Source organism: Acipenser ruthenus, chromosome 2 (genome assembly GCF_902713425.1).
Source record: "Acipenser ruthenus chromosome 2, fAciRut3.2 maternal haplotype, whole genome shotgun sequence".
In the NCBI taxonomy this organism is placed as follows: domain Eukaryota; kingdom Metazoa; phylum Chordata; class Actinopteri; order Acipenseriformes; family Acipenseridae; genus Acipenser; species Acipenser ruthenus.
This window is the reverse complement of record NC_081190.1, coordinates 41,034,044-41,048,454: the sequence shown is the minus strand read 5'-3', so window position 1 is coordinate 41,048,454 and position 14,411 is coordinate 41,034,044. Positions and strand designations below refer to the sequence as shown.

The 14,411-nt window shown below is 38.0% G+C and overlaps 1 protein-coding gene across 5 annotated transcripts in view; it reads right to left on the bottom strand.

The window, feature by feature from the left end:
- Positions 1–14,411, bottom strand: part of LOC117409310 (cytosolic carboxypeptidase 1-like) — a 108,395-nt gene that overhangs the window by 75,003 nt on the left and 18,981 nt on the right. For all 5 annotated transcript variants that reach the window (XM_058995965.1, XM_058995972.1, XM_058995968.1 and 2 more), the window contains exons 4-5: positions 4,905–4,972; positions 3,721–3,784 (exon numbers count right to left, since the gene is read on the bottom strand). In XM_058995965.1, the coding sequence (XP_058851948.1) occupies positions 3,721–3,784; positions 4,905–4,972 (132 nt within the window). The remainder of the gene's footprint in view (positions 1–3,720; positions 3,785–4,904; positions 4,973–14,411) is intronic.

The following is a 14,411-nucleotide window of genomic DNA, read 5'->3' as shown; positions in this document are numbered from 1 at the left end:
AATGGCTAGGGGTCGCTGTCAGTCAACTCAGTGGTCACTTAATAGGCTAGTGTAGTTTCACCGCCAGTCATTTCATCCTGTTCTGACAGATCTCGTTGGCTGAAGCAGCGCTAGAATGCTCTCATTCGTTTAAATGACTGTCAGTCATCAAGACCTACTGTGCACTTTCATTTGCCAGCTACAGCGCCTGTCATTCAAAGTGGCTACTTTGAAATTAGCGGGTTAAGGTGTAGGTAGGTTTTGCTATTATAGGTATATACAGTGACCGTTACTAGTTAGCTCTCACAGGTAGTTTACACAGGGTAGTGGTGCGTGTGCAACTCGTAACAGACATCATCATTATATGTTACAGCCCGATCACATGATAAGGGTATTAAAAGTTTATTTCATAACAATAACCTAACTCTAAACCTAAGGTTCATGGGGTATTGGCCGTGGATTACCAATTCATTCTCACAGGGTAATCACTATGTTCAGTGTTCTCCCCTCCTACACCTTGTTTTTCAGTGGCATAAAAAGTCTGGGGGGTTTAAGCATAAAGGTCGATTTTCACCCACGCTCTGCTTGAAATGAAAAACAAAGATTGAAAACAACCGGTAAATTCTTTCAAAAATAAATGTTGATATTAATCGTCGATTTGGCAAAAAAATTAAAATCGAATAGTAGCAAGCCTAATTATATCTCATCTAGCCCTTTGCGGTCCATTGTCGGACTGGGTCCGACATTGCAATTATTCCTCTCAGGTCCTTTGTCGGACTGGGTCCGACATCATTATAGCAACGCAAAAAACGGGTTTCTAGTCGTTTTTTCTCCGGAAAAAGCCGAGAAAACCATTCAATTGCCGAGTGGGAGCGACAGGAGCCGAGACAAGTCGGGGAAAAAAAAACAATAAAAAAAGGCGTATCTCATGAATAGTCATACATGGCCGTGGTATCAGATAACGGGGCGGTCATAGTAAAGAAGCTGGCTGAGTGCGTCAGCGCACAGAGACTATCACAGACATTTGCAGAGCTTTTTTCAGATGTTATAGTAATAAAATAATGACTTGGATCGCATTATTGAGGAGTTTGATGATAAAACGAGTGATCAGGAGATGATCGGTATGTACGACTATTATTTTTATTATTATTTATTTCTTACATAGGTGAAAGCGATAGCAAACGAAAGGGTGGGGCGGGGCTGGAGATGCCTAGTGAGTGCTTTGTTGATATGCAGGGCCATTTAAACCTGGTTTGACTGTGGAAAAAAATACTTTTAAACAGCGCGTCTAAAATTAACTGCGCGTGTGAAAATAAATTAGACCTGACGTGCCTGACGCGCAATTAATAAATGGACTGCAAAAGGTTAGAGGTATAATTGCAATAACTGTGTATTTCTGTATTACTAATAATCTTTGAATGCTAATCTTTGAAGAATGTACACTTTAATAAATATGTTTGATTTTACTCACTGTTGTCAAGTATAACATGGATTAATGATTATAAAATGATTATAGTTGCTTCCACAATCCTTACATAATGGCACCCCAGATGGGACAGTAATGAGTTATTCGGAAATCACTGCTCGACCATTTTGGCAACCCAAGACTGTCCAACAGAGGTAATAATACAAATACATAATTAGGGAAGGACTGTGTGAGTCCTGTATATGTTTAGTATCATAAAATAGTGTTCATCCGATGTGGTAATATATTAATACATGGTTGCCGCTAGAACAGTTCAAGTAATGTAACTATTTACATTATTATTATATATTTTAAATGGTGTACCGAGGTTCAGTTAAAAGAAACCGCTAGTTAAGGCAAAATGGAGGAATTATTTCTACATACCAAGCTACTAAAAAAAATTGCCGGAAATTAATTTACAGTAAATGTTTAGGGACTTCGTCAAAACATCTTGAACAATTAAGAAAAATTGCAAAGATTTAAAATCACGCAATTCCATGCTCAAATAACAAATTAAAGATCTTGACGACCAAACATTAAATAGTACTCGACAAAATGTGTAAATTAAAATAAGCCTATGGGTACAAAACGTAATATATACCGTAAAACTTCAATTAAATGCCTCCAGCGTTTATTTACAATATTTGACAGCAGACCTGGAGCGTATTGGAGACCGGTGATTATTTGAGACCGACGTTCATATTAGATCACTAGCTTCACATGCTTCATGTGGTCATTGAGACTCCGCTAACACACAACCTTGTAGCAACATCGTAACTCAATTTAAACATTCCAGCAACTGTGTTACCAGGTTGTGTTTCAGTGGGAACAGTTTTGTTTTATAACAAAATGACATGGTCTTGTACACCCTGAAGTATAAAGCGAAAGTATACAGTCTTTTTATATGGACTGGTTAACAAGGATACGGTGTGCAAAAAGTTGGAAAATGAACAAGTAGAAGTACGGATTTGTATTTAAAAACGGAATTAGATCTACCATTGTTAATAATAATAATAATAATAATAATAATAATAATAATAATAATAATAATACTACTACAAACTTCTAAAATGTTTTTTTTTAAATGAACAATAAAAGCAATAAGTATCATTATCAAAAATAATTTATTGTTTAATCTCAAACTTTTACATCGTTAATACAACAAAAACATGTTAAAATACACCAAGAGGTTTGTATCTGGCCTACTTTCAGCACGCTTAATTTTCAAAAACGTAATAACTGCATTAAACAAATATGCATTACATGTAGGCCTACCTTAAATTACGTTTTCTATTATTATAATTTATTAATCCTGAGAGTCACTTTCATCGCTGTCACTTATTAGCAGTTCATTACCCTCAAGCTCCTCCTCATCTTCCTTAGCTTCAATGGCAATGACAGAGACCTCGCGTTTAATAGAGACCCGGCATTTATTTACAATACTTGCCAGCAGACCCGGCGCGTATTACAGACAGGTGATTATTTGAGACCTGGCAAGTATTTGAAGTTATATGGTAGGTGATATCTGTAAATTTAAAACAGAGGTAAACAGCAAGGCTAGGAAGTGAACAGCCTGCTTCTCGCCTAGTCTTGGCAATATATTCTTTGTATATTGAGCAGAACCTGCTTCACCTAATAAATAGACTGACATTGATGTTGCCATGTACAAAAATAATAAATAAAAACAACAATTGAAAAACCACAAAATGGAAATTAATTTAAAATCCCATAAAAAGAAAGTGAACCTATTATATCAAACACATGTTGCTTATAATAATAAACAAGAACCTTTCCATTGAATAGTACAGGACCTTAAGCAATTTTTTTTAAAAAATACAGATTTTATGAATATCTGATAAAGCCACAAAACGAATGTTCTTATTTTGATTGCACTGGCATTTGTACCAAAATTCCGCTGTAATTCCCTTCAGAACCCATTATTTAAAAGTGCAAGCAAATGAAAATAAGCTTACATCAGTTTAGTCCTGCTTATCCGTCACTTTGGAAATTGCTCAATTGCTAAGAAGTTATTTGTATTTTAAAGTCCTTTAAACAATCTTTGAGTCTCATAAATGTCTCAGTTAGTGTGCCAATAAGGGATTAAAAGGAATGTAGATCAATAACCTAGTTTTTGTTCAACATTATGTTTCTGTGCATATTTTACAACAGTATGTATTTTAATATTGATAAGCCGTTTTCATGACAAAGATTAGATTAATTCAGTTTAAATTCAGGTTTCTTCTTCTGCCCTAACTGTTCTAAATGTCCATACTTACCAACTGAGACCAGTTCGTTTAGAATGTATAGGGTATTCAGAGTAGTCTGAAGGTCTCGAGTACTCTATTAAAGACAAAAAACATGTCTGTGTATTAGATTTGTAATACATATCTTTTGTATATTATACAGGTGTATATAACTTGTAAAGGTTATGCAACATGCTGCTATGGCTGCTTAAAAATATATATAGTTCAATGCAGAATATAACCAAACCATGGCGTTTGAGTACCGCTGTGGGGAACCATGCAGAGAAATCACAATTCCTTATACAGAATATAAAATACTGACATCATCGAAATCATCGAAAGTTTGTTTAAATAATAATAATAATAATAATAATAATAATAATAATAATAATAATAATAATAATAATCACTAAATTCACAAAAATGTAATACTTTTGCTTATAAAAAGAGATTCCAAAGTAGGTAGGGTAGGACAGTTAGCAAGCTGTAGTACACATTTTTCATGGGACCATGTGAAGCAGAACCCAGGAGTTAAAAGGTTGTCTGTTACATGAGCCTGCCCAGGTTTCACACGCCAGATCATACTGATAATGTGTCATGAATACTAAATTACAGCCTGCTTAACTGACATAAGTAGGTTAATCATACTTGCACAAAGATGCTAGATTGCAAGTTTAATGTAGTGTACGTTTTTCACAGGTATCCTTATAAACCACTGCTTCCCTTCCTCTACTCTTTTCTGAAACAAAGTAGATTATGCAGCAGCCCCACCTAGTGGCTTCTTATTAGTATTTTTTGCAGCAACATAAGTATGGAGACATTCATTTATTACTAAGTGTTTCCATGCATTTCCATGCAAGTATAGTAAAACTGGGTATTTAGGAACTAAACCTAAGACATTACATTTTGCAGATCTAAACATAAGTATATGCATTTGCAGTTGTGTTATATTTTGCAATTGCAGCTATGTATCTGTATTCTTCTGTTTCCTTTTCATTGTACGTAATGGATCATAGTCTTTTCCTGTTTTGTTTTTTCTTATCCAGACAGATGAGACCGTTTTCTTTATTGCACTCATCCCACAATTCTTTATCCATAACACGGTACAAACAGTTGAACAATATATTTTTGCTGTACTGAAATCTGGTTTTAATTTCTGCAGTCAAACAACACTGGCTAGGCCAAAGAAAACAACATGAAAGCACAAAGCTCTTTACCTCCAACGTGGACAGGATGACTTCCATGCCAGTGGAGCCCTTGGCTGTCATTTCTTTCTTTGTTTTCTCTAGAAGGTAAAGTTGCAAAAGAAAAAAATAACTATTTAAATGCTTAGTGATAACCTGACACGCACGCACGCACGCACACACACACATTGTTATAGCTTTAGTGTTAATTGGATCAACATATAGCCCAAAGGGAGAAGTCGTTTTATAGCAACAGGGAATCCCCCTGGATTGTACCACCTACTTTTAGAGGTAGCCCTGGGATAACCATAAATAGGTGGTCGATGCAGCAGAGAAGGATTCTCCAGTGCTCTAATAAAATTCAGCCGTGACTTAACCCTGCAGGATAGGTTGATCAAATTAGCCCCTGAGAATACTTAGAACAGTCTTTTCTGTAAACAAGGTTAACAGGCAAAACAAATATTTGTTTTAAAGTAATGTGCAGCCTTAACTTAATGAGAAACACAAATATTTAAAATTGAACCAATTAAGATAATTAATGTGTGGAATTCGGTGTAATTCAGTTGCACTCTTTGTTACACATTTCTCCCAAACAAGCTCAAGATCGCGAGGAAACAATTGCACATAAAAAAAACATGCAGGCCATTATACCTTTTATACATTTCATCACAGTTTGTAATTAAAATATGGTACAAAAGTAGGAAAGAAGGTTAATTTCAAAATAATATTAAACAGCACATTAATCTCAGTAAGCAATAATGGTCATGCAAAACCTCAGTTCAGTGTAAATGTCAATTACATGTGAAAGAAATACATTCATGGTCTATAATTTGTCTATTCTTTAAGAACAAATTATATTCTTAAGTCAGTAAATATAATAATATGACTATGCAAACAGGATCATTGTTTGAGTAGGTATGAGTCAGTAAATAAATGAATACAAATGCAGTGAATTCTATTAATAGGATATTACAAAATTGTAATTCATTATTTATCAATATGTTGTTCAAAATATATCCTTTAATTAGCATCATGGCACAAAAATATTTTAACACCCATTCATCTGTTCTTTAAGCAAAATAAGATTCAGCACCCCTTATTCAAGTTCACAGATCGCCTTGCAATTATTCTAGCTATTAACAGTAATTCACTTTCATGGAACTAGCCTTTCTTTTTGTAAGAAAACAAAATATAACACACACCCTTTATATAACACACACCACTATCAACCTTTCTCCAAATATACATTTATTTAATTCCCCAAGTACGGTTTCTGTAACTTCTATAATTTTAGTTTAATTGGGAATAGACTATTTGTGTCACCGAGGTGATGCAGTGCTGACAATCCGTGACGTAGAGCCCCCTTTCAGGATTTGTTTAACAAAACATTCATTCTACTAGTAAAATTGACCATTCTTGGTAAGTCAATTCAGTCCATTAAGATTTAATTAGAGTGTTTTCTAGTTGTTATTCAGAGCTTGCAGTTTAAAATCTTCCATTTTCTCTGACATATTAAATGTATGGGTATTTGCTGGATATTATTAGCAGCATTGTAGGCCACATGTTAATGCCTGCTCTTTCTTATTCATTCATGTTGAATTATTCATTCATGTTGTTTGCTAGTTGTTGAAAGCAAGCTCCCTTTTCCCTGACTGACTGTACAAACTCACACTAAAAACAAAGACAGCCTCTTGGTAGCCCTTGAAGGTTTTTCAAACTTACCTTATCTCTCATTGCTCACAATAATTATACTGAATTAGCTGCAACACCTGGCAATTCTAGGGAGTCAAACTTGGTTGTCCAGTGGGCCTTGCTTATCAGTGTACCGAGCTAAACTACTCCCTTTACATCTTTTATTATAATTTTGCAGAATCCATATAAATACGTTTAAAACACAAAGATCAAAAGGCTACACGCCTTATCTTTCTGGTTGCCATACAGACTAGGCCAGCTGCCTCCAGACATAAATGCTGAATCCTGTTAACCTGGATTCCTAGGTTTGTCTACTGTAACGTTTGAGCCAATCTTCTTAACAGACCTGGTACAGTAATAATGGTTTTTGAACCCTCTGCACTTGTCATTTTAAACAGAAAACAGAAAGTCTCAAGCATCACCCACGAGTTATGAGAATGGGACGAAACACAAAGAGGTAACCTCTTCTCAGTTATTATCAGCAGTTAGGGCTTTTTAAAAATAGGTAACCATAGACCATGGCCAGGGATTGGCTCAACATCAGCAATCCGTCTATGAGCAAACACTTCATCAGTCTGAACCTATAATTTGATAGGAATGCACAACAGAGCTGTGAAACGGCTTGTAGGAACTAGATGACTGTATTCAGGAGCAATGGATGCGGTTACTAGGATACCAGTCATAAATTAGCAGTAAGTGTGAATCACTGTACATGGCAGTAGGTATGCAACATATTCTAATTCCACTGCCAGAAAGCTTCCACATCCAATCTCAACACTAACCAGCAAAAATTGCATTCCTACACCTGACCAAAACATATATTATTATTTTGTTTATTTAGCAGATGTCTTCATCCAAGGCTACTTACAGAGACTAGGCTGTGTGAACTATGCATCAGCTGCAGAGTCACTTACAACAAAGTCTCACCCAAAAGACGGAGCACAAGGAGGTTAAATGACTTGCTCAAGGTCACACACTGAGTCAGTGAGGTCCCCGGGGACCTCCTGGTTACAAGCCCTTTTATTTAACCACCGGACCACACAGCCTACCAGGGAAACTACTCCACAGACTATTAAAAAAACCTCTTTATTACTGCAGCAGTTTTGTGCAAATGAGTAACCTTGACTGTCTAGAGTATAAGCTGATACTTCTGTTGGTAAACAGAACGGACGAGTACATTTTGAACCTGGCTCGTCCTTATGTGAAGTTTCTGAGTCGGAATCAATAACAGCTGTTGGCGTCCCTAAAATATTACATTTTATTTTCCTAAAAAAAAATATAATAAACATTAATGCTCATTCCCAGATACATTGATTGGGTTGCTGCATCTGCCTTCCCCACATTCCGAACACCAATAAAGTCTGTGTGGAAAACACTGTTGACAGCATACTTCACGTAGCATATCACTGCTTCAGTAATGGAACTATCTAAAGAACCCTCTGGGATGACCGACACATACTTAGCAGTTGCCATTCTGGTTAACTGGGCTGGACGCTGGGTCCTCGCAATAGCGTGTATACACTCCTATGCCTGTTTAGAATTTCTGTGGGTTTTCCCCACATTTAATCCTTTTGCCTCATCCTGGTCACAACCATTCAGAATCAGTATACGGTCGTGCAAGGGTGTGAGCTGTTCTAAAAAGCACGTATAGCTTTAAAATCACATTATGGTGTGTTTTAATTGTTACGCTTTTGATATGCCTTGTTTGTCAGTCTTTACTTTCATGTGCTTTAAAATGGATTATCTTCAAGGTAGATGACTCAGTCACAAATGTGCCATTCTGGCTTTTGTCATACTGGACACAAACATTGCAGTACATCTTATTTTCTGAAGGTCTAGACTTACTGTAGACAGTCAAATTGTGAAAACAGAAAAGTGAGCTGCCTCTTTTCTCTGCCATATTCCTTGTGTTGTTTGCAACTAATCGTCTTTTTTGTTTTGTTTATTCATCGCTGTGGTTTAAATGTAAACTATCTGTATTATAAACTAAATTTACTTTTTAGACATCAAAACAGTATAAAAATGTCAAAACACAAAATAGCTCAAGTGTTTTGCCATTTCCTCACATTACGTTTCTTTGAAACGGGCTGTAACAGGGCGAGGAGCCCTGTAGGTATTTATGTATTTATTTTTAGAACGGGGTCTCCCCCTCCGCCCCTGTGCAGATTACTGTTTTGTGTTTGCTTTGTATTATGATTTATTTATGACAGTGTAGCTGTGTGTTTTTAGTTTGTTTAGTCGCGTGGATGGGAAGCCCCATCCACAACAGTTTAATTAATAGACTCGTGCAGATTGTGGCCGAGGGGTAATAGAATAATTACTAGCCAGTTAAACCCCTTGGCCACGATATAAAAGCCTGCAGCTCACTGCACTTGTGGTGAGGTGTATGAGGAGCGAGAGTGGAGAGAGTGAGGAGAGAGAAAACTAAATTTAAAAATTAAATACAGGAACAGTGACATCAGTTGCCCAGCCTGACCTGTGTTATTTAATATTTTGTGTTTGAGATTTGTTTTGTTTGAACTTTTATTTTGCTCTGTGAGCACAGTGTTTTTGTGTTTAAATATTTTTATTTTTGTATTATTTGAATAAAACGGCGCCGCCGCGTCTCTTTATTTTAGACTGCAGTATTGTTGTCAGTTTGTTTAGTTCCTGCTTCTGTCCCGACGTCACCGCCCAGCCACCCTTTCACACGTGGTGTCCAGCGTGGGATCACCAGCGCCTCCTGGACTCAGGTCAGAGTAGGGTACTGCAGTTTTTTTTGTTTTTTTTGTTTTTTTTCTATTACTTTGAGAGTGAGGAGGGAGGAGGATGGGAGGAAGAAAGAGGAAGAGCTGCAGACAGCAGCAGCTGCAACTGCAGCAACAGCAGGCACAGGAGGAGATCAGCTGGGAAGTCCTCCTCCACATCTTAAGCCAGGTGTACTGTTGCTGCATCTGTGGGGAGCGGGGGCATTTCCCAGTTAATTGCCCCCTCCCTGAAGATTGGGATTACAGCTGCAGGAGAGGAGACAAGTGGGAGGAGCCCGAACGTCCTGCGCCTGAAAGGGAGGAGCCTGAACATCCACAGCCCAAGAGGGGGGAGTCGTTGCGTCCACAGCCCAAGAGGGGGGGGAGTCGGTGCATCCACAACCCAAGAGGGGGGAGTCGGTGCGTCCACAGCCCAAGAGGGGGGAGTCGGTGCGTCCACAGCCCAAGAGGGGGGAGTCGGTGCGTCCACAGCCCAAGAGGGGGGAGTCGGTGGTCCACAACCCAAGAGGGGGAAGGCCGAACGTCTACAACCCACGTCTCCACCACAGAAGGAGAGTATCTGCTGGTTCCACCTCCACCTCCGTGAGAGGACTGTGTGTTGCTCCCACCTCCACCAGCAGAGGGAGAGTTCCTGCTGGTTCCGCCTCCACCGTCGTGGGAGGACTGTGTGTCGCTCCCACCTCCGCCAGCAGAGGGAGAGTACCTGCTGGTCCCACCTCCACCAGCAGAGGGAGAATACCTGCTGGTGCCACCTCCACCGCCCTGGGAGGACTGTGTGTCGCTCCCACCTCCGCCAGCAGAGGGAGAGTTCCTGCTGGTTCCATCTCCACCACCGTGGGAGGACTGGGTGTCGCTCCCGCCTCCACCAGCAGAGGGAGAGTACAGGGGTAATCATGCAGTAACGAGGTGCCTTTTGTATTGAAATCTATGTGAATGGCAAGGTAACAAGGTGAAAACAGCTGATTGGTGGACTAGTAAGAGCGAATACTACAGTAATAAGCAGTGTGTTTGTTATTTAAATCTATGTGAATAGTACATAACGAGATCCAAAAATATAGTGTGCTTAACACGGTATAAACAATGCCTTTGTTATTGAAATCAATGGTAATGGAAAACAGCAAATGCTATTTGTCCAAAATAAATGGCTGCCCGAAATAACCCTGTATGGTGTAAGTGGTGGATACTGTACTACAGTGTTTTATATTTGTAAGGCACGTTAACATTTTATATATGTAAAACGCATTGGGCATAATTCACTAAGCATTAGCCCAGGTGTTAATAAGAATTGTGTCATTAGTGCACAACTTTTACCGACTTTTATTCACTAATGTTATTAGCACATTTGTAAATGATATGAGCAATCATTTGCCCATTTTTTAAAGATGTGGGAGTTCCCTTCTAATTGCACAAAGTATTCACTAAACACATTTTTAACACGAATGACCCATTAGCTCACTTTTTATTATGAAAAAAGGTAGTCTTACTGCTTTCCTACTCATCTTACTGCTTTTCTTACTCATCTTTTGTTTGATTTGAACTACAATTGTATTTGTGAATTCCACCCTGTCCATGGTTATGATTGGAAAGTAATTAATTGGTGTTGATGAAAGGTGTTGGTTTGCTTCAAACACATTAATTCATATTATTGGCAATAAAATACTCATTAGCAATTGCTTTTGTGGTTTTCAAACATGGCTCTTGTTCACTACCTCAGAGAAAGGAGACAAAAAAATTCTAGAAGAACCCCACCTCTTGGGGGGTTTTAATCCGTGTAAAGATTATTTGGGATTTTCTGACCAATTTCTAACACAGAGATTCAGACTGGATAGGCAAGCATTCCTAGAACTCTGTGATTTGAGAAGAGAGGATGTAGAATGTACTACCTCAAGAAGCCATGCATTGCCTTTGGTGGCAAAAGTTACTTATGCACTGAAGCTCTATGCATCTGGGACTTCTCAGATCACCATGGGAGAAATGTCAGGTATCAGTTAATCATCGATGTCGAGGCTTACAGCTCAAGTCACTGCTGCTTTGGCTAATAAAGCTAACCACTACATAACGTTTCCCACTGAGGACCAATTGCAGCACATTAAGCGGCAATTTTATAACATTGCTGGTTTCCCCAATGTCTTGGGTGCAATTGACTGTACACATGTTCAGTTACGACCACATCTAACAGAAGCTGTGTTCCGGAACAGAATTACTAACACATTCCATTAACGCATAAGTTGTACGTGATGCTGATTTGAACATTAGACATGATTTGGCGAATTTCCCAGGGTCATGCCATGATTCATTTATTTTAAGCCTTTTTGAGTCGGCTCACACTCTTAAAGGTTGGCTCTTGGGTGAGTACATTTACATATTCTGTAAAAAAAGACAATATAACTGTTTAATTATTTCTTTACTTTTTTGCAAAAAAGTCTAATTTATTTTCCTATTTTTAGGTGACAGTGGCTATGGATTGAAGCCAATGCTAATGACCCCAATTGCAAACCCTGCAACACCACAACAAAGAAAGTACAACAAAATACACTGCTCTACTCGCTCAACTATTGAAAGGGCCTTTGGCATTTTAAAAGTTCGATTTAGGTGCCTCGACCTTACAGGTGGTACACTACAATATAGTCCACAAGGAGTATGTCGGCTAATAGTACTGTGCTGTATGCTACATAATACTGCAATTGCTAGAAGTTTGCCAGTTTATAATGATGAAGGTAATGTTATTGAAACAAATTCTGCACCTAACGATGATGATTGTGGTGATGAAGATGAACAACTGTTGGATCAAAATCTTCCCAGTGGTCATGATATCAGGGACAATTTAATTCTAAATGTCTTTGCCTAAACAAGGTAATTTATTAAAATACCAAAATAAAGAGAATAACATTATTATTTTGCATTTATTAGAGGTAATTCTAGCTATCAAACACATGCAGTGCATTTGTAATTGTATTTCTTTCTTTTTCAAAATGTACAACTTGTAAATTCAATCACATCTCTTGTAGTTTACAAGTAATGGCAAGACATTATTTTACACTAATGAATGTAAATGAAAATGAAAGTTCTGGCCGATATTGATAATCAATAAATAAAAGGTTGTTTACCACCTTTTAATAATGAGCATTAAAAAGAGAAAGAAAAAGTAATGCTTTTTAAACGCTTCAAAACTGTTCTGTTGTGTTATTGTTTGTTTTCCTTCAGGATTATGTTTCTGATGCTGTTTTTGCAGCTGGCTTGGTACACGTGAGGGACACCTGTTACAGCATGAGACTTGGGGGTGGTGTTAGGGGAGTTATGATTGGTTGCATTGTTTAAAATGTTGCGAGTTTATACAAATACTGGGCTATAAAATGGGGTGGTTTTAGCAGCTGAGAGCCAACTTTTGGGATGCAGCGGGAGTTTCTGACACTCTGTGAAGCAGTAGAAAATTACAGTGCCGGAGATTTGTTTGTTTGACTGTTTTGTTTTATACAAGTGTTTTCTATTTTGTGCCCGAGTTCGACTCTGTTGGCTATTCAACGGTAATTTCCATCTCCAGTCTTGCAATAGCTGGTTTGCTACACTATTATTCCTTAACTTGTTTTTCAATAACAGGACTAAATTAAAAAAGTGGTTTATTAACAAAAGCTCAAAGGATGAAACTGTTCAAAACAAGCACTGTTCAACTGTTCAATAGATGTAAACGTAAAACTGATATAAATGTGGATTATTCGCGGTGATCTGATTCAAGCATTCAAAATCCTAAAAGGTATTGACAATGTTGACCCAGGGGAATTTTTGGACCTGAAAAAAGAAACAAGGATCAGGGGTCACAAATGGAGATTAGGACAGAAAATAGGAGGCACTTTTTTACACAGAGAATTGAGAGGGTCTGGAACCAACACCCCAGTAATGTTGTGCTGACACCCTGGGATCCTTCAAGAACCTGCTTGATGAGATTCTGGGATCAATAAGCTACTAACAACCAAAAGTTTGTAAACTTTCTTATGTTCTTTTGATGTTCTTAAATGTTCAAAAGATGGAAAGTACAGCTGTTCAAAAGATGGAAACGTATAACTGTTCAAAATGTGAAATGTAAAAAAAAAAAAAAAAAAAAAAAAAAAAAAAACGTGTTAAGTCTAGTTTATGCAATAAACACGCTTCTGTACATGTGCAGTGCACTTCCCACAGCTGTGGCTCTGTTGATCACCATCCCAAAATTTCTTCAACTTCTTTATCACTTTCACTGTCACTATCAGTAACCTCATTGTGATCAGAGTAAGTTTCATCATTGTCTTGGTCTGGCGGATTTTCATGTCCCAGGTTCATCTACCTCTGCTCTCCCAAATGAGGCTCACGATCTTATGATGGAGTCTCTATTCTGCACCGCTGGGGACCCCCCTCGAGAGGAGGTCCGCAGTCCAATTGATCACCCCAGGCAGGTGAACTGGGTGACCGCAAACCACCCTAGTGGTTGATGTAAGACACCATAGATGTGTTTTCCCTATGAAGGTGCACATGTCTCCCCCGAACCTGCTCCAAAAACTTCTGCATGACAGGTACACTGCCTGCAGTTCTAAAACATTTATGTGGTGACCCTTCCATGGTGGCTGCCACACCCCTTGCACTGCTCATCCATTCCAAACGCCACCCCAGCCCGAGTTGGACGTGTCTGTGGCGACGACCTCCCTATTGGTGACGCTGCCCAGTAGGGCTTCTACGATTAAATCGAAAATACATTTTTTGATCAATTCCATTCCTCATCAACATAAATACTGAATAATCGGTTAAATAATTTTGGAGTAACAATCAGCTTGACCTATAGCGGGTCTGCATGTTGTGGTAAGTAAATCAATTTTTTATTATTATTATTATTATTATTATTATTATTATTATTATTATTATTATTATTATTATAGGCAGGGATTTCCACATTGTGTGTTCAGTATTAACAAAATGCAATGCGTGATGCTGCAGCTGTCATTAAATAAAAAAAAAAAAAAAAAAACATTTTTCATAAACTCGTGTCTAGTCTACATTCCAAAATTCTGTAATCTGTTTGGAATAAATATTTTAGTAACACCCCTGTAGTATGTTAAACATGCTTTAGGCTTGTTGC